Source organism: Coturnix japonica, chromosome 13, assembly GCF_001577835.2.
Source record: "Coturnix japonica isolate 7356 chromosome 13, Coturnix japonica 2.1, whole genome shotgun sequence".
Classification (NCBI taxonomy): domain Eukaryota; kingdom Metazoa; phylum Chordata; class Aves; order Galliformes; family Phasianidae; genus Coturnix; species Coturnix japonica.
In genome coordinates this window covers 11,914,160-11,936,763 of record NC_029528.1, presented here as the reverse complement: position 1 = coordinate 11,936,763, position 22,604 = coordinate 11,914,160, and the positions used below count along the sequence as shown (strand labels likewise).

The 22,604-nt window shown below is 60.7% G+C and overlaps 5 protein-coding genes across 14 annotated transcripts; 2 read left to right on the top strand and 3 right to left on the bottom strand.

The window, feature by feature from the left end:
- Nucleotides 1-120: 120 nt before the first annotated feature.
- On the bottom strand, nt 121-2,738 carry LOC107320469 (alpha-2C adrenergic receptor-like). The gene has a single exon (XM_015876372.2). It carries the CDS (start codon nt 2,153-2,155, stop codon nt 1,121-1,123), a length of 1,035 nt encoding a protein of 344 aa, XP_015731858.1. The 5' UTR covers nt 2,156-2,738; the 3' UTR covers nt 121-1,120.
- Nucleotides 2,739-2,848: 110 nt separating this feature from the next.
- Nucleotides 2,849-6,810, bottom strand: SLC34A1 (solute carrier family 34 member 1). 2 transcript variants are annotated; one of them, XM_015876368.2, is made up of 13 exons: nt 6,701-6,810; nt 6,432-6,548; nt 6,112-6,294; nt 5,819-5,947; nt 5,605-5,748; nt 5,410-5,521; nt 5,137-5,332; nt 4,835-4,930; nt 4,607-4,700; nt 4,257-4,424; nt 3,800-3,916; nt 3,565-3,689; nt 2,849-3,483 (listed from the first exon to the last, which is right to left on the bottom strand). In XM_015876368.2, exons 2-13 carry the CDS (start codon nt 6,532-6,534, stop codon nt 2,929-2,931), a joined length of 2,022 nt encoding a protein of 673 aa, XP_015731854.1. In that variant the 5' UTR covers nt 6,535-6,548; nt 6,701-6,810; the 3' UTR covers nt 2,849-2,928. The 2 variants fall into 2 exon arrangements, with proteins under 2 accessions (XP_015731854.1, XP_015731855.1); XM_015876369.1 differs by lacking the exons at nt 6,432-6,548; nt 6,701-6,810 and having other exon boundaries at nt 5,819-5,897; nt 6,112-6,196.
- Nucleotides 6,811-8,430: 1,620 nt separating this feature from the next.
- Nucleotides 8,431-14,521, bottom strand: RGS14 (regulator of G protein signaling 14). 2 transcript variants are annotated; one of them, XM_015876371.2, is made up of 15 exons: nt 14,352-14,521; nt 13,499-13,520; nt 12,465-12,619; nt 12,271-12,363; nt 11,749-11,892; nt 11,498-11,647; nt 11,286-11,379; nt 11,059-11,183; nt 10,792-10,989; nt 10,627-10,703; nt 10,394-10,520; nt 10,215-10,296; nt 10,001-10,059; nt 9,762-9,870; nt 8,431-9,590 (listed from the first exon to the last, which is right to left on the bottom strand). In XM_015876371.2, exons 1-15 carry the CDS (start codon nt 14,394-14,396, stop codon nt 9,364-9,366), a joined length of 1,707 nt encoding a protein of 568 aa, XP_015731857.1. In that variant the 5' UTR covers nt 14,397-14,521; the 3' UTR covers nt 8,431-9,363. The 2 variants fall into 2 exon arrangements, with proteins under 2 accessions (XP_015731857.1, XP_015731856.1); XM_015876370.2 differs by having other exon boundaries at nt 11,259-11,379; nt 14,352-14,520.
- Nucleotides 14,522-14,610: 89 nt separating this feature from the next.
- Nucleotides 14,611-17,740, top strand: LOC107320470 (ADP-ribosylation factor-like protein 3). 8 transcript variants are annotated; one of them, XM_015876374.2, is made up of 8 exons: nt 14,611-14,762; nt 15,497-15,601; nt 15,916-16,059; nt 16,153-16,269; nt 16,371-16,421; nt 17,030-17,207; nt 17,288-17,360; nt 17,470-17,740. In XM_015876374.2, exons 1-8 carry the CDS (start codon nt 14,694-14,696, stop codon nt 17,567-17,569), a joined length of 837 nt encoding a protein of 278 aa, XP_015731860.1. In that variant the 5' UTR covers nt 14,611-14,693; the 3' UTR covers nt 17,570-17,740. The 8 variants fall into 8 exon arrangements, with proteins under 8 accessions (XP_015731860.1, XP_015731865.1, XP_015731861.1 ...); XM_015876379.2 differs by having other exon boundaries at nt 17,030-17,215; nt 17,470-17,561; XM_015876375.2 differs by having other exon boundaries at nt 15,937-16,059; nt 17,288-17,572.
- A 246-nt stretch (nt 17,741-17,986) lies between these two features.
- On the top strand, nt 17,987-22,469 carry LMAN2 (lectin, mannose binding 2). Its single transcript, XM_015876380.2, has 8 exons — nt 17,987-18,167; nt 18,254-18,372; nt 18,443-18,560; nt 20,296-20,375; nt 21,097-21,258; nt 21,415-21,529; nt 21,803-21,922; nt 22,197-22,469. The coding sequence occupies exons 1-8, from the start codon at nt 18,017-18,019 to the stop codon at nt 22,355-22,357; spliced, it is 1,026 nt and encodes a 341-aa protein (XP_015731866.1). The 5' UTR covers nt 17,987-18,016; the 3' UTR covers nt 22,358-22,469.
- The last annotated feature ends 135 nt before the right edge of the window (nt 22,470-22,604 follow it).

Below are 22,604 nucleotides of genomic sequence, written 5' to 3'. Positions count from 1 at the left end.
AAGGGACAGAGCAACCTGTCCAGGCCATCACAGTGGGTTACTAAGCGTCACTCCCCAGCTGAACCAGCCGTGCCCCCATCGTGGGTATTTTTAGATGCAAAGTGCTGTTTAATTGTGCAAAGACTTAAGGCTGGCTGTGGGAGGGAAGCAGGCGGTGCCGATAGGGCAGCTTCTTCCGCAGCAGGGCCAGTGCTGGGACTGTCCCACAGCATCCCCATGGGGAGTGGGGCCATGCCATGCCCTGACAGGGGCCACGCATCCCTTGCTGCACCCCAGGGCTGGCCCGGGGCCGGCGTTCCTCGGGCTCCGGCTCCCAGGCGCCGGTGGCTGTTTTTAGCCAAGCAAAAGTTTAATGTTTTGAGTTTTTCTATTTTGAGCTGTGAAGCTGGAGAAGCCGAGCCTCCTCTGACCCCTGCGTGTCTGTGTGGAGCAGCGGGCCTGGCCTGCCCTGCCTGGAGCTGAGGATGTGGTTGCCCTCGGTCTTCACCCTACAGTTGCCCCCTGCCCCTCATGCCCTGTGTTTCCATGTGGAAACATCTCCTACACAATGTCTCTTCTTAAAGCCCCAAGCAGGTTATGGGGCATCCCCGGTACTCCTGCAGCATGGCATAGATTACCCTGGGGGGGCACAGCCCGGAGAGCCCCAGCAAAGGCACTGGGCTGTGCTGGGGTGCTGCAGGACACAGGCAGCTCAGCCCAGTGGCCGTGATGTTGCCATCTGGGCCTTTGGTCCTGCAGCAGCCGCAGGGTCTGTCTCTGTGCTTTGTGCCAGAAGATACTCAGGGCCATGTGCACGCAGGAGAGCTGGCTCGGTCACCAGCAAATCCAGCCAAGGTGGGGTGGCACAGATTGCTGGCACTCAATGGAGGCATCACCACTGAGAAGTCACCCATGGCTGCAAGAGACAGTGGGGGTAGATGGGGTGACCTGGGAGAGGAGCAGAGCTTAGAGCTCCTGGGATGCAGACACCAGCCCTGGGTGTGCAATTCCGCCTTGTTTTTAATTCATCTCCCTGCAAAACCCTGCGCTTCTGGAAGTACCTCGAGTTCAGACCCAGCAGCACAGCCCTCCATCCCCCATCTCTGTCACAGTGCACTGGGGTAGCTGCTCACGGGGGTCCCTATGAGCCGTGACGGACCAGGGCAGCCAGCAGTCTGCGGAACGCGGCACGGAAGTCCCTGTTGAAGACGGTGTAGATGATGGGGTTGAGGCTGCTGTTGCAGTACCCGATCCAGAAGAAGAAGCTGAAGAGGGGCTTGGAGACGCGGCACCCCTCCCCACACACGGCCTCCAGGCTGTAGGTGAAGAAGAAGGGGAACCAGCAGAGCACGAAGGCCCCCATCACCACGGCCAGCACGATGGTGAAGCGCCTCTCCCGCACCCGCAGTAACCGGCGCCGGCACAGCGACACGCTCTGGTGCTGGCTGCGGTGCCGCCGGTTCGGTGCTGCGGCCCATGACACCCTCCTGTCATCCCCGGGACACGGGGCTGAGCCACGGCGGGCGGCGAGCATGGCGGCACTGCGGCGCGTGGTGAGGCGGTAGATGCGGCAGTAGACGGTGACCATGACGAGGCACGGGGCGAAGAAGGAGGCGACGCAGGAGGCCAGCACGTACCACGTCTCTTCGATTAGCTCGCACTGCCGTGCCCGCGGCCGGGCCTTGAACAGAGGCGGTAATGCCACCAGCGTGGCCGCGGCCCACACCGCCCCGATCATCCCCTTGACGCGGCCAGGGCTGCGCCGCAGGTTGAGCCGTGCCGCCCGCGTGACGGCCCAGTAGCGGTCCAGGCTGATGGCACAGAGGTGCAAAATGGAAGCTGTGCACAGCATCACATCCAGCGCCAGGTAGAGGCTGCACCACAGGCTGCCGAAGTACCAGTAGCCCATCACCTCCTTGGCCAACGAGAAGGGCAGGATGAGGACGGCAACCAGGATGTCCGCAGAGGCCAGGGACACCAGGAAGAGGTTCTGCGGGGCGCGCAGGGCCCGGCTGGTGGACACGGCTGCCACCACCAGCACGTTGCCCACCAGCGTGGCCAGCAGCACAATGAGCACGGCCAGCAGGATGAGCCCGGTGGCCACCGGCGAGTGCGGGGGGCTGCTGTCCTGGCTGCCGTTACCGGAGGTGTTGGGCAGGGTGACGGCAGCCTCCATGCTCCACCGGCCCCTCCGGTGACCGAATCCCCATGGGGCTGCCCCCCGCGCACGCCCTGCTCACCGCCGCTTCTTGCTGCTTGACAGTTCCATCACCCCGACCGCTGCAGCTGCTCCCGAGCTGACCCGGTGCGATGGGACCAACCCGGTGTCTCCCTCACTGCTGCCTTCGTGCCCTCCGTGCAGCGGCTGCACCGTGGCTCTGCTGCAGCCCTGCTCACTCGTCCCAGCCCCAGGGAGGAGGGAGGGCGGGAAGCAGGGAGGGAGGGACGGCCGCTATCTCTGGCAGGAGCCCAAGCATCTGTGGGCAGTGGGAGAAGTGGTTGTAGCCAATGCTTAAAGGGCTCCTGCCGGGGTCACTGCGGCAGGTGAGCTTCCACCGTGGTGTTGGGGCACTGTGGTGTAATGCTGTGCCAAGCCAGCATCCCGCTGAGCCCCAGCTATTATTCTCTGCCATGACATGGAGTGGAGTGGCACCGACCTCATCCCTGCAGCTCAGCTCCCCAGGGATAAGTTGCAGCGATGCTGCCAGCAGAGCAATGGCAAACTGCAGAGCACCACATGGGTTTGGCTGCTGCATCGCTGTGCTGCTGTGCTGCCAAGCATTGTGCTTGGTGCTGCCCCAGTGCTGGGCTGCAGGGCAGTACCTTGGTGCTGCACGGATGCAGCAGTCAGGATTTGCAGGACAGGGGCTGAAGATGCACAGCTGGGACACGAGGTGCTCAGCCTTTATTGGACACTGGGGAAAGTGGAAACCGGGCACCCGGTGCGGGCTAGAGGCGGGTGGCACTGTATGGGGCCAGGTGTGGGGAGCCCACCCGCAGCACGGGGCTGGGCATCTCCTCGGGGTAGGAGAGCGCAGGGTTGTCCAGCCCCAGCCTGGCCTTGTCGCGGGCAGTGGCCTCACGCTCATCCCAGCCCTCGGGGCTGCGGCAGCGGTCGGTGCAGCAGAGCGTGGCGCGTGTGATGAGGCTGTCGAGCGGCTGCAGCGAGTGCATCCAGGCCGGGAGGAAGTCCCAGCTCTGCAGCCACTTGGGCAGGCGGCCGGGGCTGCGCACCTGCAGCACGTTCACCAGCCCCACAAAGAAGAGGAGGCCGAGGAAAGGAGCACCCACCCCCACCAGCACCCGCCAGCCCGCCATGGAGATGCCGAAGATGAGGGAGGGCAGCAGGAGGAAGCAGATAATGAGGTACAGCACAGCAAACCAGCGGTACTTGGCTGTGCGCTCGCCCAGCGCCTTGGCCATGCGGATGGGCAGGCGGGTAAAGGGCAGTGGGTACCACAGCAGGATGCCAGAGATGTTGAAGAAGAAGTGGCACAGGGCGATCTGTGGGGATGGCGGTTGTGTCGAGCTGGGCATGGGGGCACCTCGGCTTCTCCATGTCTCCCCGCAGCCCCCAGTCCATACCTGGAAGGAGCTAGCCAGCTTGTCCCCAGGGCTGGCCAGCGCGGCCAGGATGGCGGTGGTGGTGGTGCCAATGTTGGAGCCCAGGGTCAGGGGGTAGGCACGCTCAATGCTGATCACCCCCAAGCCTGTGGGAGAGGCACCCCTTAGCATCGCAGCCCTCTCCCTTGAGGCACGTCTGAGCACCCAAGTGCCCATGGGCCATCATAGCAAGGACCAGCACATGTCTGGGGCTGACCGATCAGGGGTGTGATGGCCGAGGTGAAGACGGAGCTGCTCTGGACCACGAAGGTCATCCCAGCACCCACCACCATAGCGAAGTACCCAGTGAGCCAGCTGAATGGATGTGGGAGATCTGCCATGGCACAAACAAGGGCACAGACATGGACATGTCAGCTGGGATCGGCCCAGATCTCCTACCTGGTGCTGGGAAGAGAGCTGTAGGATTGGGTTCTGGGTATAGGGCCAAGTTTGGGGCTGCAGGAGTCTGCTGGGAAGGATGGATGGGAAGGGGGGTATGGACAACAGGAGGATGTGATAGGCATAAATAGAGCAGGGAGCAGGTAGGAATGGGGCCAGGAGTTCATGCAGGGCTGGGGTTAGAGGTAAGGTTAGGATGGGGGATGACAGAGGTCAAGCAGAGAGGGCCGAGGGTGGTCATAGTCTCATCCCACAGTGGTCCCTGTCCCACTCACCAGTGTTGATGACCTTCTGGATGGCCTTGGCCACCTGCCCCTTGAGCAGGGAGTTGAGGATTTTGACCAGGAGGATGAGGCAGGTGCAGAGCACGACGAGGGACCCAGCCAGCAGAACCAGCCCCACGGCCAGGTCCGGCAGCGGCGTGTCCGTGAAGAGGTGCTCGCCTGCCCCACAGCACGGCTGGGCGAGGGTCTGGGGCCTGCCCAGCCCTGCTCACAAACCTGTCCCCACCAAGCAGCCCCGCACAGCCCCACAGCATCACCCAGCCCTCCTTCAGCCCCATTCTCAGGGCTTCCAGACCCCCAGAACCCCCAGCCCTACAAGCACACCCTCCAGACCCACTCACACTTCTGCCTAGTGACGTTGTGAAGGATCCCATTACTGCTGCAATGTCCAGACGCTGTGCAGTTTGGAGGCACCCCTACCCCACCGGCAGCTGTCTGCAGGGAGCAGGCAGGCTGTGGGTGAGCCCATAGCATCCTCACCAGCCCCAGCCCACTGCCTTCCATGGGGAGCTTTTAGGGGGGGGCAGCCTGCCCCCCCCAGCACCATAGCAAGGCCACAAGCCCCTCACCTGGGTTGGTGCAGGGCCACACCATGTGCGGATGAGGCTGCGGTTGCGCAGGCTCTCGTCCCCTGTTGCGATGCCTGTGATCACCGACTTGTCCAGCTGCAACAACACATTGGAGGGGATGGCACTGGGGGGCTGGCAGCATCCTCAGGCTGGAGACATCTACACTGTGATGGGGACTTTGCTGCCGGCCTTTGGCAGAACTGCCATATCAGGGACATTGGCGCTAGGGACATTATTGCTAGCATGGGGACACCAACGCTGGAGGACCACCCCTGGCAACAACGCAGCCAACCCAAGCAGACCTGGATGATAAGCTTGGTGAAGGGCTCCGTGATGATTTTCAGCAGGTCAGGGGCATCCTTCCCACTGCGGATGTTGAAGGTGGCCACCACCAGGCGGGTGACGTGGTGCAGGTACCCGCTCACCACCTCCAGCGGCAGCAGGACCAGCACCGACAGCCAGTTGAAACAGTCGTGCACCGTAGCACCAGCAAAAGCTCTACATGGTGGAGTCTGAGTGTCAGCGTGGGGCAGCCCTCAGCCCCTCCAAGTCCCTTTGTCCCCATCAGTGCTCACCTTTTGAACTCACTGCGATCTCCAGCCTGCATGAGGGCCACGATGGTGTTGGTGACTGAGGTGCCAATGTTGGAGCCCATGATGATGGGTATGGCAGAGCGCACCTCCAGCACTGGTGGCAGAGAGACCTGCTAGCCCCACATCCTCCTCAGCCATCCTGCCCCCAGCCCCAGGGAGCCCCACGGGTGCACTCACGCCCCGAGGAGACCATGCTGACAATAATGGAGGTGGAGGTGGAGGAGCTCTGCACCAACACAGTCACCAGGATGCCCACCACCAGCCCGGCTACGGGGTTGGAGAGGATGGCGTTGTCCTTGAAGATGTCCCCTGCCACTTTGCCTGCGAGAGAGCATGAGGACAGGGCACTGGAGCCGGGGTGCTGCTGGCTGCCCTCTGCCCACGGCCGTACCTCCGGCCAGCTGGAAAGCAGAGCTGAGCACGTCCAGGGAGCAGACGAAGAGGTACAGGAAGCCAAACATCAGAGGCACCTTGAGAAGGGAGACACAGATGGACTGGACCCTCACCCAGCAGCCCAGCTCTGCGCAAGACAAGAGAGAGTGTTACACGCTGGGCACAAGTCTGCATGCCCAGCCGTGTCTGTGGGTCCCCTACATCTCCTTCTGCTCTGCCTGCAGCACCACAGGGCACTGAGCATCTTCCACTCCCGCTGCACCAGCTGGGTGCAGTGCTTGAGGACCTCACCTGGCTTCTGCAGCTCCTCCAAGCCCAGGCGGGGCCCCTGCCATGGCAGTGCATCCAGCTCGTAGCGCTCCCGGCTCTCCACCAGCCGCCCCGGGGAGCCAGGGCACAGGAAGCCATGGTCAGGGCAGGTCACTGCTCCCACGGCGAAGGGGCAGGCGTGGGCACCCGGCAGCCTGTGCAGAGCTGGGTACGGGCATATCAAACACGCATTATGGCCCTGTCCTCTCAAGGTGCTGGGCATGGAGCCCACCTGCTGTGGGGAAGCAGGGCTGAGCTCTGCATGGAAAGGAGGTGGTGAGGAGGAGGGCTGGGAGACCTACCTTGAGGGCTGGGGCAGTAGGCAAACGGGGTCCCATGCACCACCCTTCCTCCCCGCACTGGGCAGCGGGGCATGGCCGGGCTCTCCCTCCGGTATGGCAGCATCACTCCAGCTGAGTCTGAGCAGAGGCAGCCACACGTCACTGTGGTGGGGCCACATCTGCACTGCTCCAACCACTGCCACCCCAAAACCACGCAGTGGTGCAGTGAGCACCGTCCTAGTGATCCCCTTGTCCATCCAGGAGACTGTCCTGCCCTGGGTGCTGCTCACCTGGTGCTGGCCAAGCACTCAGAGCAACGCCGCGTCCTCATGCCAAATCCATGCTTTCCTCCAGCAAAGTGGCTCACGGGGCACCAGGGCCCTTTATATGCACGTCAAGAGCAAAGTCTAAGGAGCCCGGCATTGCCCCTCGCCTCCGCTCACTGCTCACCTCCTCCCCAGAAATTCCTGCAGTTAATGGGTAACCCCACAGCATCCCATGTCAGCCGCAGTCCTGGGGGTGGCATGGGGCACACACTGCAGGGGATGGTGCCTTGCACGCCCCGTGCACCCCACCTGGCCTGCCCAAGGCCCCGTGTCACCACTTCTAAGGCGGCCTCACACCGTGCACTTCATCCCCTGCAGGAGAGGAGGAGGAGGTCCCACTACCAGTGTGTGTGGCCTCACATCCCCATGCACACAGCTCTGCTGGCCTGGCCCAAGGGTGGTGGCAGTGGTTGCATCAGCATTGCTGCAGGATGCTGCCAGCAGGACAGGCACAGCACGGTCCCTGTGTCATCGCTGATGGTGACATGTCGCCTGTGCCAGCGCACCACAGAGAATGCTTTATCTCAGCATGCACGATGCCAGGTCGAGTGGAAGGGGAGCAGTGCCAGTGTGCTTGTCAATGCACCTCAGTGCTGTTTATTATTACCCCTCGTTTACACACCTCCGCCAAGTTTCCATCTATCCACGTGGTGCCCGGCCAGCTCGTGCCTATGGCAGCTAAGGGCAGAGCTGGGGCCAAAGGCCCCTCCAGTGCTGCTGCAAGGGAGCGGGCACAGTGGGGCTGCATGGCCATGCTGCTTCTGTTCCTCTGGAGCTGGGTCCAGCTGGTGCCACATGGCTGCTGCCCAGAGTGCGTCAGGGCACCCCCTGTGCCCTGGACTGTGCCTACTGGGGCATGGAGCACTGCGTGACCTGTGCCTGGATCACCCTGGCAGCACGTGCTGCTCCCTTGGCGCAGTGGGGACCAGGGGACGTGTGTGGTGCTGGACAAGGGACCCTGGGCCAAGCAGGTCACCCAGCTGGGAAGTAGAGCTTCGTCTCCATTAGCCCATGGGTTCATGCCATGGCAGATCTGGAGGGGACAGCTACACCGTGCACCACTGCTAGCAGGACGTCATTGTTTGCAGAGTAACTTGGTATCTCCATAAGCACAAATAAGCCAGACACAATGGCTTGTATGGGCACAAGGATACCCAGGGGGCTGCTGGTGCTCAGGGACAGCCTGTGGGTAAGCCTGCAAAGGAACCCCGTGTCCTTTACTAGGCTGCACACTGCGGTGTGCCTTTCCTGAACAGCAGGGGCATGGATGTCCCTTGACCAGGGGCTGCAGTCAGGGCCCCCCATGCCCAGCAATGCCAGTGGGGGAGGCTGGTGGCCGCATGTGCCCTGTGCCCAGAGGATGTGGTGGCCGCTGCCTGGCTGTCCCCACAATCATTAACCCGCAGAGGCCCTGGTAGATGGGCTGTCACTCATTGACAGCCTTGGGGCTGAAGTCCTACCAGCCCCACAGTTTCCCCTGCATCACTAGCAGTACAGAGAAAACAGGCTACTGGTGCTGCCCCTTCCTGCAGGAGCAGGATGGACACTGGGCAGGGTTGTGGGGAACAGTTCTGGTGGGCTGGGTGGGTACCGGGGTTCAGGAGCGGGGATGCTGCCAGAAGCCACCCCAGCATCCCTCAAGAGCTGAGCACAGTGTGGATCCCCAGCAGAGAAGGAAGGGAGGAGAGGGAAGCGATTCCAGGCAATGCTCTTTATTTCCCCTGGTTTCACACCACAGACAGGACTGAGCAGCACCACGGAGACACATGGGGGCTCTGAGCCAGCCCTGAGGGCTGTGACACCTGCCTGGGGGCAGCAGGAGGATGCCCTGGGCCACCCCTCTGCCTGTGGCTGCAGAGTGGGGACTGAGTGGTGGCCCAGGGCACTGCTGGGCACACGTAGGGCAGGCTGAGATGCTGAACACCCAGAGGTGCCGCACTGATCCAGCACCTCTAGCACAGGACAGACTTATCCCCAAGGGCTGAATGCCCGCAGCTCCAGCAGGGACCAGGCAGGGGCTGTGGGTGTATGCCCTGAGGGCCGTCTCTGCAGCCTCCCATGCACTGTCTCACACTGCTGCTGCTGGGACAGGGCCTGATCTGGGCCAATGCACTCTCCTGTCTTTGCCCATCCACAGCACTGGGGCTGAAGGCTGGCGCCTGCTCTGCCTCCCAGTCTGACCACGTCCCCTCTATCACAGAATCACAGAATTATCAAGGTTGGAAAAGACCTAGAAGATCATCCAGTCCAACCATCACCAATACTTCCCAGTTAAATCCTACCCTCCCTTGGGCTGAAGGCTGTTTCCTGAGTGTCTGCACCAGCCTGGTGCAGGCAGGATTCTCCCAGGGGCAGAATTTGCCTAAGGGCAGCCCTGCTCCAGGGCAGAAGCACCAGGCAGGAATAGTGCCAGGTGCATGTGGGGTGCTGCAAAGTGCTTTGCAATGGGGGTTCGACCTATATACAGGATTCCCTTGATGTGTACCAGGGTATGGCCCCGCCGAGGGGCATGGCAGCTGTTCAACCACTCACAGCAACACAACATGAGGCTGGGACAGGACATGGACGGATCTGTGGTCTGGGCAGTGTTGGCAGCTCCACACGTTGGCGCAGGTGTGGGGCAGGGCTCACCGGGGCTCACGGTCAACCGCAGGCTGAGCCGGTGCAGGTTTGGCAGGATCAGGGTGGCCGTTCCCTGGGTGAAGGGCACTGGGTGGCTCTGGCCCCCGGCCTGTACCGTCATCCTGCCCTGGCAGCTGGAGGAAGTCAGGCAGGACCAGATCCTCCTTGGAGAGCAGCCCACGCTGGTCATTGGCCCGGCAGCTCTGTGCACGGTTCAGCAGCTCTACCAGCCCTGGGGGAAAAGGAGGACACGCGCCTCAGCCACCCCATGGAGATCCTGCATCCATGGGACCTCACACCCATCCCTGGTGAAGAAGGGACCCCCCTGGTGAAGAAGGGACCCCCCTCTCCTCAGCCCATGTTTCACTTCAGTGCAGAGGATTTGGGGCATGTCAGCTCTCACCTTCCAGGTCGTATGTGCGGCGGTTCAGGTTGCTGGCAGCTGATGACCGTGGCCTGGAGGAGGTTGTCCCCCATGGTGTGTCAGGCTCTGCTCCTGTTGGGCTTCCCTCCTGCAGGAAGTGGCCATGCCTCAACACAGGGGCAAGTAAGTTGTGCTTTCCCTGCTCCTGCCTCTTCCCAGGGGCCACAGTGGAGCACACCTTCCCCGCAGGCACCACTGCAGTGGGTTCTTGGACTCACCTCACTCTGGAGAGGGGAGGGGGCGGCTGCAGCCTCAGCACGTTCTGTCACTTGCATGTCTGCAACACAGAGAAGAGCAATGCTCTGTGCTCACCTAGGGAGCAGGAGCTACAGCCAGGAGAAAGCAGCCTGGTCCCAAGAGCAGGAGGGGCTGGGGACACTTCTGGGGGCAGTGATATGGCTCACAGGAGTGACAGTGGACAGCGGACGTTACCTGCTGGCATTTCCAGGACAAGTTTCTGTGCAGCCACTGTGCTAACCAGCTTCTCCGTGTCCAGGGATGCCTGCTCACCTTGCTGCAATGGGGAACACCAGTGTCACACATGGCATGGAGCAACCCCAGTGCTGCCGCCCCCTCTGACCCCATCCAGACCACTGCCCCACTGCTCTCACCCGTCGTAACAGCGCCAGCTCCATGTTTATGCCATATTTCCCCAGCACGGGCTGCAGCGCTTCCCGAATACGCTTGGTGGACTTGGCCGTGATGCGGATGGTCTTGTTGAGGGAGGAGATTTCCAGACTGCAGAAAGAAAGACAACAATGGGGATCTGGGGCAATGTGGGGAAGTTGGGATGGATGATGTGGAACAGACCTACAAAGGCATTAGTCCTGAAAATGACACTCACTCAAAACTTATCCTGTTCTCCAACTTCACCTCCTGGTCTGCCAGCACACAGCACTCCTGGTCCAACACCAGTGCTTTCTGCAAGAGCCAAAGTATCATGATGCTCCCGGCATGGGCACATCTGTGCCACACCAGCCTTGCAGGCAGGAGCTCTCCTGCCCCTTACCTGCTCATTCCCCACCAAGTAAACCTTGATGTCAGAGGGGCTGAAGCCGCGCTTCTCGCATATCCCAGCCAACATGTCGCGGATGGAGAGGCCGGGCCGCACGGAGGCCAGTGAGGCCGTGCCATCAGGCAGGTAGACACAGCAGTACTTCATGGGCTTGGCCTCAGCCTCACTGCCCCCCAGGCTCTTGCGGTGGCCCTGTGGGACAGGAGAGCCACCGTCAGCATGGGCAGTGGAGTTGTGGGGCTTGGCGCAGCAAGGACTCACCTCTGCCCAGGGGCTGGGAGCTGTGCTGGCTGAGGAGAGGAAGCCCAGGTCCAGGCTGGCAGAGGAGTTCAGGGAGCCCTGGGACTCCCTCCATAGCACAGCGCTTCCGCCACCTTCTCCCCCATCTAGGACAGACAGACAGCAATGGTGGGGATGGCACAAGGACAGGGACACCCAGAACCACCCTGCACATCTCCTACCTGCCCAGGAGGGCTCCCATCGCTCACCCTTGCGGAAGGAACGGCGAGGGCTGCGGTTAGCACCACTACCAGCTGTCTCCACGCCCAGTGGTAGAGACTTCCCCAGCTTCAGCTTTGACTTCTGGGGAGAAGAGGAGGAAGCTCAGCATGGGGGCTGCTCTGTCCCACACTGTGTCTCCATCCCTCAGGCTTGTGACTGGCCCAGGGATGGGTCCGTGTCCCCTTGACACCCAATGCACCTTGCTGAGGTCCGGCGGGGGGCTGCTGCTGCGGGAGTGGGGCCGCAGGTCTGGCAGGGGCTGCCCCTGGCTCTCTGCTGTCAGGCAGGCTTGGTAGAGTGGGGACTTGACGAAACGTGTGTAGCTGTCAAACTTCATCAGGTTAAAGATCTGAAGGGGGAAAAGGTGCCTGCTGAGCATCCCAGCCTACAACTCTTGAGGGTCTGGCTCCTGCCTCACTGTTGGAGTGGGACTGAGGGGTTTTGTCTCACTTGGAGCTGCTGGAGGCGGAACATATCCGGCGAGGGAGTTGCCAGCATGTCCTCCCCGATCCAGGCCTGCCGGTCGATGTTGACGGGGCTCACCGAGTGGCTGGACAGGAACTCGTCGTAGATCCGCCGCGCCTCCTGCGCCAGCTGGGAACAGGACACAGGATGGGGCCGTGAGCCCAACCTGTCTGAGAACCTGAGCTCTGGGGGTTGAGTCCCACCCAAGGCAGAAGGACAGGCACCGGCCTCACACCCAGTACAACCTGATGGAGGAGCTGCCTGGCCCTGGCCCCGTGCTGTCCTATTCCCTGTATCTCTTTTCCCATCCCTTCTACTGGCAGCAGCACCCTCCATCCTCTTGCTGCCCCAGAGATGGAGAAGCACAACCTGCCCTGTGCCCACTTTCTTGTCCCAACAAAAACAGACCCCAGCCTCCCTACCAGCAATTATACAAGCACCCAGGAACACAGTGACGTGATTGCCACCTCCATATCTCAGACCACATCCTCCACACAGGGTCAGTACCTGCTGCGTGTTGCTGGCTGGGATCTGCTGGAAGCGCTCACATGCCTGCCAGAAGTAGACATTTTCAGCACTGAACTCCTTCTTGAGGAACTCCTGTGGGGAAAAGAGCTGCTGGCCTGGCTGCACCCAGAGCATGGGAGGCTTGAGGCCAGGACTGCAGCTGTAATCAGCACAATGTGGGCTGCAGCACTCACAGTGAAGTAGGTGACAGCCACACGGTCCTGCAGCAGTGTCTCAAAGGACTCAGCCCAGCTGACAACAGAGCTGTGCATAGAGCTGCTGAGGGACTGCACTGCAGGCAGGCTGTTCACACTGTGGTTGCTGCCTCGGGCTCTGGAAGCATTTAATTCTGAAAGAGAGAGAAAAAGGTCAAGTCCAAGTCCCTGTGCACCACAGCCACCCTGTGCATGGGCATTCAGCTGGAGCTGAGTCAGCTCCCGAGGAACCGCTGCCTGCAGCCCCCAGTATCTGCCCCAAGTCCATCTGCCCCATCCTGGCTGCTCCAGCCCTGTAGGCTGTGGGATGGGAGCACAAGGAGCTGAGCTGCTGCTCTGTGCATCACGTCAGCGTCACCACTGAACTAAGCACGGCAATGGATGGCATAAGCTGACACCTTCCGGCGTGACAACGCTCCCTCCCAGGGCTGTCACCATCACTCTGCCTGTGACTCATCTCCCGGGAAACAAAGCAGGCATGTGGGGAAGGCACCCAGTGGGGAGGGGAAGCAGGACGGCAGGAGTAGATGGGGGACATGGAGAGCGCATGGAGGATGGGTGGAGGAACTCCCCAGGAACCATGACTCTGCACTGTGCTTCAGTTCACCTCCTCCATCCCCCCCAGCCCTGACCACTGAAGGTGACACAGATCAGCCACCCAGGTCCCTAATACTGCAGGAACCCCTGGGCAGCACAGCTGGTGGACTGGGAGAACCAGCAGGAAGAGGACAGGGCACGCAAGCAGGAGCAGCAGCATCTCGGCTGCTTCCCAGCAGGGAGGAGGCAGCTTGCTGCTCTGCAGGGCCCTGCTGTTCTCAATCAGTCCAAATCAAGGCATGACTTGGCAAACAAGCAGCATCCCCTCAGAGCACTGGGTTCGGCCTGCCCCAGCCAGAACTGCAGCTCCCAGCACCCAGGGGCCCAGCATAGGAGAGAGGGATGGGCAGAACCACAGGGCTCCCTCTCCCCTGAAGATGCCACCAACCTCATCCCAGCACAGCGAGCAGCCTTACCTCCATCTGACACAGCCGGGCCCTGCAGGGTGGAGAAGAGAGATGAGGGAGGGCAAACAGCTGGAGACACCACCCCAGTGTTATCGACCTACAGCTGGGGCTGTTACCCCATGGGGGGGCAGGACGTGGGACTCCCCCAGCACAGCAAGCAGGGCTGTGTGTCTGCAGGCAGCACGCTGCTGTCCTGCCACCTGTGTGCCCCTGCCACCCTGCGCTCAGCAACTGGGAAAGGGCAGATGCCGACAGAGGTGACTGCAGCTACACAGGGAGAAGCAGCGTCCTCAACACAGGAAGAGCAGGGGAGGAAGGAGAACCACAGCCCCAGGCAGGCACAGCGCCCGCTGCCTCCTGCTGTGGGGCCTGGGGTTACTGGAAACCCAGCACCCAGGGGCTGGAGTCGGTCCGTGTTGGCCCAGGGCGCCCTGCAGCATCCCCAGGCCCCACAGCTCCCACAGGGACGTGGCACCCAGAGGATGGGCAGGGCCTCACGCTCAGCCCCAGTTCGGGGGTGGGCAAAGCACTGCACTGCTCGGCCTGGTGCCCAGTGCCCCCTGCCAGCCCCACACACACGGGGCTGCCCCGTGACCCCCAGCCCCGCGTACCCCACAGCATCCCCCAGCCCCAGCCCCTGCCCCAGCCCCAGCCCCAGCCCCAGCCCCACACCTTCCTGCCCTGCGCACCCCGCACCCACAACCCTTCCCGACCCACCCCCTTCACCCCATCCCCTTCACCCACCCTTTCATCCCATCCCCTTCCCCCCATCCCCGCACAGCCCATGCTCTCACCACACCCAGCCCCACCCCTCCTTCTCCCGCATCTCCCCGTTCTCGGTACCCGCCCGGTCCCCTCTCACCATCCTCCCGTTGAGGACCGGCAGCAGTTTGCCCTTGCCCTGCATTCCTGGCCCTGCCCGGCCCTGCCCGCCGGGTTACCCGGCTCCCCGCAGCATCGCGGCCCGGCCCGGCCCTCCCGGCACCCCCGGCCCCGCCGGCACTGCCGCTTTCGGCTGCCACAGGAAGTGTCGCCATGGGAACCGAGACCGCAGCCGGGGGGAGCGGAGCCGCCCTCCCTCCCTCCATCGTTCTCCCGTCGGTAGCGCGTCCATGGCCCGGCTCGGTACCGGGCACCGGGACACGGCGCCGATCCGGGGCGGCCCCGCGGAGCTGAAGTGCCGCGACCCGGCGGTTCTGCCCCGATGTCGCGGCTCCGGGGACCGCAGGGAAAGGGCGTTTTGTGCTTTGAGACGGGATGGGAGATGGCAGCGGTATGTCCCGGATAACGGGATCAGAGCGGGGCCCGTGAGCGCCGTGTGGAGCCGTGATGGCACCGGGCCGCTCGCTGCTCCGTCCCTTTGTCGCCGCTGTTTGCATTGGAGCCGCAATGCGAGTTATAAATAACGCTGCTCACCCAGAGCCCTGAGTCACCGGGCGCCCTGCAGGGATCAGTGCATTGAGACACCGAACGGGGTGTGATCATCCCGATGGCCAAGGGATGAGCACCGGGCCCGTGTGGGGCTGCGGGGTGTCCCTGACACCAGGGAGCTTTGGTTCCATCCATGGGGGCACACAGCACTATGGGTGGGCTCTGAGCAGCCTCATCTGGTCTGGGGCAGCCAGCGTGGGGCTGGGGGGGCTTCAAGGTCCTACAGGCCATTCTATGACTCCATGATTCTATGAACGCCCCCATCCTGGCCACGCTTCACCCCCTGCACAGCCGGCCCCCTGCTGCCTCCTTTTGTGTGTCTGACCCTGCCCGCAGCATCCCTTGCTGGTGGCTCCAACACGGTGCTTGTGTCCCTGGGTACTGTGTTCTTCTGTGCCAGCATCCCCATGAGTTGGGGAGGGGGATGTTCTGTGCCCCCCTGTGGGTCAGGAGCAGGAGGAGGTAGCGGACGGGTGACAGCTGGCTGGGGGATTTACTGAGGGCATTACCTAATGCTGTGGGTAAACGAAGAAACAGTGGCTAATTCTGGAGCCCGTAATCCTCTTCCTCCCCCAGGGATGGGGAACGTGCCAGTCAAGCAGATGCCAGTGCCCCAGGGATGAGCCCCAGCCTCTCCCCGTGAGCTGCAGCCATTCCCAGACCGTGGGTGATGTGCAAGAGGTGAGGGGGGGTCCGGCTACATCCCTCCTGAGCAGCTGCACTGACAGCAGTGCCCGGCTGGCAGAGCAGCACCAGGGCTTGTCCCTTAGGCTGCCAGGAGCTGCCTGGGCTCACAGGGAGGGGGACAGACCGGGCGGATCTTCGGTGGGTGCACCCTGAACCTGTGAGTATTGGGACTAAATCCCAGACCTCGCTCAGGCCACAGACACGGGGCACCCATGGCCAGCAGGGCACCCAGCTCCCCGCTGCAAAACGAGGCTGCTCTGCAGCAACCCAGCGCCCTGCAGGACTCTCCCAGCCCCCCGCATCCTCAGGGGCTGCTCTCCGTCATCCAGAGGCTGAGGGGGTCCCCAGGGCAGGAGCTGCGCATCGTACTGCTGGGGCTGGACAATGCAGGCAAGACCACACTCCTGAAACAGCTGGCGTCTGAGGAGGTCAGCACCATCACCCCTACCCAGGTACAGGCTGCTCCGGAGCACACACAGTGGGTGGGAGATGGGTCCTGCATCTTCTTCCCCTGGGTTGATGCTCGTGTTTGCTTCCCCATACAGGGGTTCAACATCAAGAGCGTCCACTCGCATGGCTTCAAGCTGAACATCTGGGACATTGGTGGGCAGCGCGCCGTCCGACCTTACTGGAGGAAGTACCTGGGCAGCACCGACCTGCTGGTGAGCCAGGGGCTGTGCCCCAGCAGAGCCCTGCAACAAGCGAGGGGCTGTGTGCTGTGTGAGGAGGGGCTGCCTGCAGTTCCTTTTGTCCCTCCTGGCAGATTTATGTCATCGACAGTGCAGACCAGAAGCGCTTTGAGGAGACGGGGCAGGTATGAAGGGTCTGGGCAAGGGGGGGTGGTGAGGTCTTGGGGATGGCAGTGGGGAGCAAGGCTGTTCAATGTGGGCTGTTCTGATGGGGGTTGAGTTGTTCCCCAGGCTGTGTGGGAAGGGCTCATGACTGGGGCCTCAGCATGGAGATCTGTCCCACCCCACTGCAGACTTGATGGTCTGCTCTGCCCATCCTATCTGAGCTGAGGATGATGCCCCAGGCCACATAACAAAGCTGTTTACCCAGGTAGTGAACTAAGAGATGTAAAAGCTGGAAAGCAAAGCAAAGAATGGAAGGTGAAGCAGTGTCAGCTGAGGCCATGCTGACACCAGGCTCTGCCAGAAACAGAGTCATGGGTGCCAGACTGTGTGGGCTGGCAGCAGCTGCCCTTTGCCCAAGGTGCTCCGGGTGCCAGGAGTGTTCTGTCCCCAAGCAATGCTGAGCGCTGCTCCAGGTTCTCCTCAGGACAGATGTAGCTTCAAGGGTTCCCATCTCCACCTCGGATTGTGGAGACCTCACGGCTTCTTGAGACTCACCAGCAGCACCTGAGAGAGGAACACGGATCTATGGGAGCAGCAGCACTCCTGGGAAGGGGTTCTCTCTTGGCAGGAGCTGGCGGAGCTCACAGAGGAGGAATCTCTGCTTGGGGTCCCACTGCTGGTATTTGCCAACAAACAGGACCTGGTGACAGCAGCACCTGCGGCTGAGATTGCAGAAGGGCTGAACCTCCACATGTACCGGGACCGAGAGTGGCAGATCCAGGCCTGCTCTGCCCTGTCTGGAGAAGGTGTGCAGGTACGGACTGAGCGGCCAGCAGCACCACGGGTGTGTAGGAGCAGGCTGTGCTCAAACCTCTCTTCTTCTCAGGACGGAATGAACTGGATTTCCAAGCAGATCATGAGCAGGAAGAAATGAGAGCTGCAAAGAGACGGAGCTGCAGGTCACTGAGCTACACCCCACACAGCACAAAGGCCTGGGCAGGCCCTGAGCCTGCAGCCCACACTGCGGGGCTGCTCCCCATCCATCCTCCCTTCTCTCCTCGTCTTTAGGGCCGTCCCTGTGGGGCCGATCTCAGCCCACAGCTCTGTGCCTCACACACTTCCCATATGGGCACCCTCAGGGCCGGGTTGGGCAGCACTGCACCTGTAGGCCCGGCCTGCAGCACCAGGCTGTGGCAGGGAGGGCTGAGCCCCATGGTGTGCAGGTGACATGGCTCGTTGTACCGGGCTGGCAGCGCTCAATAAATCAGCGCTGAGCTCCGCACTGACTGTGCCACCTTCTGTCCAGCCGCCATCTTGTCCCGCGTTGTGTGTGTGTGTGTGTGTGTGTGTGTGGGGGGGGGTGTGTGTGTGTGTGTGTGCTGTTGGGGGGGGGGGTGTCACGTGACCAGCGGGCGGCACGAGGCGGAGCGGCGCGGACTGCAGCTCCCAGCATGCATTGCGCACAGACAGCTGCGAGCTGTTGCCCCGCCCCCTCCGCTCCCATGGGCGCATGTGAGTGACGTCACACCCCGGGGGCGGGAGCTCAGCGGAACGGAGGCCTCTGATTGGTTGAGAGAGTCACCGCTGTTGGGTGGGCGGAAGGCGGAAGCGGAGCATGGCGGCGGGCGCGCGGCTGGCGGCGGTGGCGCTGTTGGTGCTGGCGGGGGGCGGCCCGCGGCCTGTGCCCGTAACCGTGTCCGCCGAGCTGACGGACGGGAACAGCGAGCACCTGAAACGGGAGCACTCGCTGATGAAGCCGTACCAGGGTGAGCGCGGGGAGCGGCGGGACCGGGAGCGGGAGCGGGCCTGCACCGGGCGGCGGGTTGAGCCGCTTTGTGTGTATCCGTGACAGGAGCCGGGTCCGCCGCCATGCCGCTATGGGACTTCCAGGGCAGCACCATGGTCACCAGCCAGTACGTGCGGCTCACACCGGATGAGCGCAGCCGGGACGGATCCATATGGAACCGGGTGGTGAGTGACAACCGGGCCCGTTCCGGTCCGGTCCGGTGCCGGGCTGACACTGCACCGCTTTATTCCACAGCCCTGCTTCCTGAAGGACTGGGAGCTGCACGTCCACTTCAAGATCCACGGGGCTGGAAAGAAGAACCTGCACGGGGACGGCCTGGCACTGTGGTACACGCAGGAGAGACTCGTGTCGGGTACGTGACGGCACAGAATGACAGCTGGGATACGGCACCCTACATCATTCATCTGTAGGGTCAGGGAGGTGGTACTTGAGAGCAGCTCGGCACAGAAAGACCTGGGGGTCCTGATGGACGACAGACTCAACATGAGCCAGCAGTGCGCTCTGACAGCACGGAAAGCAAATGGGATCCTGGGCTCCATCAGGAGAGGGGTGGTCAGCAGGGATAGGGAGGTGATCGTCCCTCTCTACTCGGCTCTTGTGAGGCCCCATCTGTTGTACTGTGTCCAGGTGTGGAGCCCTCAGTACTAAAAAGACATGGAGATTTTGGGAAGGGTCCAGAGGAGGGACAGGAAGATGATCAGGGGCTGGAGCACCTCCCCTATGAGGACAGGCTGAGGGAGTTGGGTTTGTTCAGCCTGGAGAAGAGAAGGTTGCGGGGTGACCTCATTGCAGCCTTTCAATACCTGAAGGGAACTTACTGCCAGGAGGGGAGGAAACTCTTGGAAAGGGCTGACAATAGCTGGACACGGGGAAATGGTTTTAAGTTAAAAGAGGGAAGATTTAGGTTGGATGTTAGGGGGAAGTTCTTCACTAGGAGAGTGGTTAGGCCCTGGAACAGGCTGCCCAGGGAGGTTGTGGATGCCCCGTCCTTGGAGGTGTTCAAGGCCAGGTTGGACGGGGCCATGGGCAACCTGATCTAGTAAAGGTGTATGTTTGGTGGCCCTGCCAGGCAGGGGGTTGGAACTACATGATCCTTGAGGTCCCTTCCAACCCGGGTCATTCTGTGATTCTGTGAGGTGATCCTTCCCTCTGCTCTGTGCTGGTGGCACCTCACCTGGTTTGGAGCTCTCAGCACAGCAGAGATGTGGACCTGTTAGAGTGCCACCAAAGGAGGGCTGCAGAATGATCCAAGGGATGAAACACCTCCCCTTTGAGGACAGGCTGACAGAGCTGGGGCTCTTCATACAAGGCGCTGGGGAGACCTGAGAGCAGCCCTTCAGTATCTAAAGGGGGGCTGTAAGAAGGAAGGGGGCAGACTCTTTAATAGAGTCTGTTGTGTTAGGACAAGGAGAAATGGCTTCAGACTAAAAGAGGTTTAGAGAGGATATAAGAAAAAAGCTTTTTATGCAAAGGGTGGTGAGGCACTGGCACAGGTTGCCCAGGGAGGTGATGCATGCCCTATACCTGGAGGTCAGGCTGGATGGGGCTCTGAGCACCCTGACCTACCTGCAGATGTCCCTGATCATTGCAGAGAGGTTGGAATTGATGACTTTTAAAGGTCCTCCCGGCTCAAACAATTCTATGAGTCCATGTGTTCAGCACGAGCCCCACACACAGCTTGGGTTGGCAGTGCTTGCACATGTCCTGGGGCAGCCTTAGAGCGAGCTGCCTTTGTCCTGCATGGCTCTCTGCAGAGCAGGTTTTGAGCTCCCCTTGGCCACACCTGGTTACAGAGGAACGCTCTGCTTTGTCCATCCTATCCTGAGAGCCTGCAGCAATGCTTTGGATGAGCAGTGCTTCTCAGTGGGCATCGTGCCCAGTGCTTCCCCTGGTGGTTGTGTGCAGTCTGCATGGGCAGACCTGGTGCCGTGTCTGCTGTTCTTATGCAGATTCTGCCTCATGGGGCTGTGCTTTGTGGTGAGGTAGAGCTGTGCTGTTTGTGCCAGTGTCAAAGACCTAAAGACCAGGGCTTCAGGATGAGGGTGCGGAACAGAGCCGTCCATTCACTGTGTTCTGCCCTGTTCCAGGTCCTGTTTTTGGCAGCAGGGACAATTTTCATGGGCTGGCTATTTTCCTCGATACGTATCCCAATGACGAAGCAACAGAGGTGAGTAGTTGAGGGAGTTTGCTCAGTGCCGAGGAGGCTGTTTCCTTGTGGCTTTGTGCTGCAAGTGCTTCATGCCTGGACCAAGGAAAACTCTTTATGCAAGAACAGATTGTTGTTCTTCCTGTCCTGTGAGCTGGTAAAGAGCAGAGGATGGATGTGCATTAATGGGGACAAGAAGGTGCTTGCTCCATCTCATGGTGTTGTTGCCTGCTCCTATGCTCCCAGGGCCTTTCCTCTGACAGGACATTAGATTTTGAATGTGAAATCCATCTGAAAATATATTAATCCCAGGTGTTGTTTCCTGAACTTCTCTGACCATCCCACACTGTTTCTGGCCTTATTCTCCATCTCCAACCTGCTTTTCTAAAAGAGAAACTCCAGTGCTGGCTTTCTTCTCCAGAATTCCCCATGGGGGTTGTGGTCCTTCTGTCCTGCTTTGTGGATCTCATTATGGCACAGTTAGACAACGTTACAGCATTAGGGAGCTCTGTTACCCCTAAAGTCATAAATACCTGGGAAGTGACCCTGTCTGCTTGTCTTGATGTTCATTGAGTTGTTAGTGTCTCAATTGTCCCATTGTCATGAGCCCCCACTGCTGTGTAAGCCCATGAGGGGTCTTAATGTAGATGATAAGAAAAGGCAACTCTGCTGTTGCTCGTTTTAGGGCCAGCTTTACATAGGCAAAGAGCTTTGATGTAATAGTTCAGCTCTCTCCCTGCAGCGTGTGTTCCCCTACATCTCTGCAATGGTGAACAACGGCTCCCTGACGTATGATCACAGTAAGGACGGGCGCTGGACGGAGCTGGCAGGATGCACCGCTGAGATTCGGAACCAGAATCACGACACTTTCCTGGCAGTTCGGTACTCCCGGGGTCGCCTGACGGTGAGATGTTGGGGAGCCTTGTGCCTTCTGCAGGGCACCTCATTGCACATACAGCAGGTGGTACTGGTGGGTGGGTGGTGCTGGGGCACCGTGTGGTTTGTACTGGGGGGCAGAGGGGCAGCCAGTGTTCTCAGTGTGACTCCGCTGGTCCTACAGGTGATGACGGATGTAGAAGACAAGAATGAATGGAAGAACTGCATTGATATTGCAGGGGTACAGCTGCCCACTGGCTACTTTTTCGGCGCTTCTGCAGGCACTGGAGACTTATCTGGTGAGTGGGCTTTGCTTGCAGGAATATGTGCTGCTATGGATGTAGTATAAGGTGGCTTCTTGTTCATGGGGCTTTTGAAACTGCATTGATGTGGGACACGTGGACTGGGAAAGGAGGCATCTAAAAGCATCTCAAATTATACCTGGGATTTGAAGGGTTGCTTGAGAGGGAAGGAGACCTGCACGTGGCAGAGCACAGAGCTGGGGATGCTCTGCCAATGTGGGCATTTCTCAAGGCTTCTGACAGTCCTCAGTGCTGACGGTTGTTTCCTAGACAATCATGACATCATCTCAATGAAGCTATTCCAGCTGATGGTGGAGCATCCTCTAGAAGATGACACTGTTGACTGGACAAAGATCGAGCCTAGCGTCAGTCTCCTTAAATCTCCCAAAGGTGAGTGTCTGCCCTTCCCAAACCTTCAGTGAAGGACTTGGATCTTGGGGCTGGGCTCCTAAACATCCAGAAGCTGCCTTGAGGCAGGTGCCTGTGTTAAGCATTGGCATTCAGTGGTTGCTGCCAGCAGCACAGTGAACCTTGTAGGGCAAATATCCATCTATCACTTGAGCACACTGTGATCTCCCTGTTCTTAGCCGTGCAGCAGGGCTGTGTTAGAGCTGAGATTCCCTTCTCTGAGCCTTGGTGCATCTCTTGCTCCTTCTCCTTGCAGACAACGTGGATGATCCAACAGGGAATTTCCGCAGCGGGCCCCTGACGGGCTGGAAGGTGTTTCTGCTGCTGCTGTGTGCACTGCTGGGCATCATTGTGTGTGCTGTGGTGGGAGCTGTGGTCTTCCAGAAACGCCAGGAGCGGAACAAGCGTTTTTACTAATGGAAGCACTGGGCCGAGCTGCCCGAAACGTTCCTTTTCTATGGGGAGCTCTACAAACTGTGGTTTCTAAAAGCTGTTTCTGAGAAATACAAGAAGTATTTTCTTACCTGTCCCTGTGGCTGTGATCCTGCTGGACACGCGCTGTCTGGCGGGCTGGACTTGGGCTGGGGGGGGTGGGGGGAGGGAATGTTTTTATCGAGCTGCTGCAGAGGAGCTGCCGTGTTTCCTCTGAGCCCCCCCAGGACCT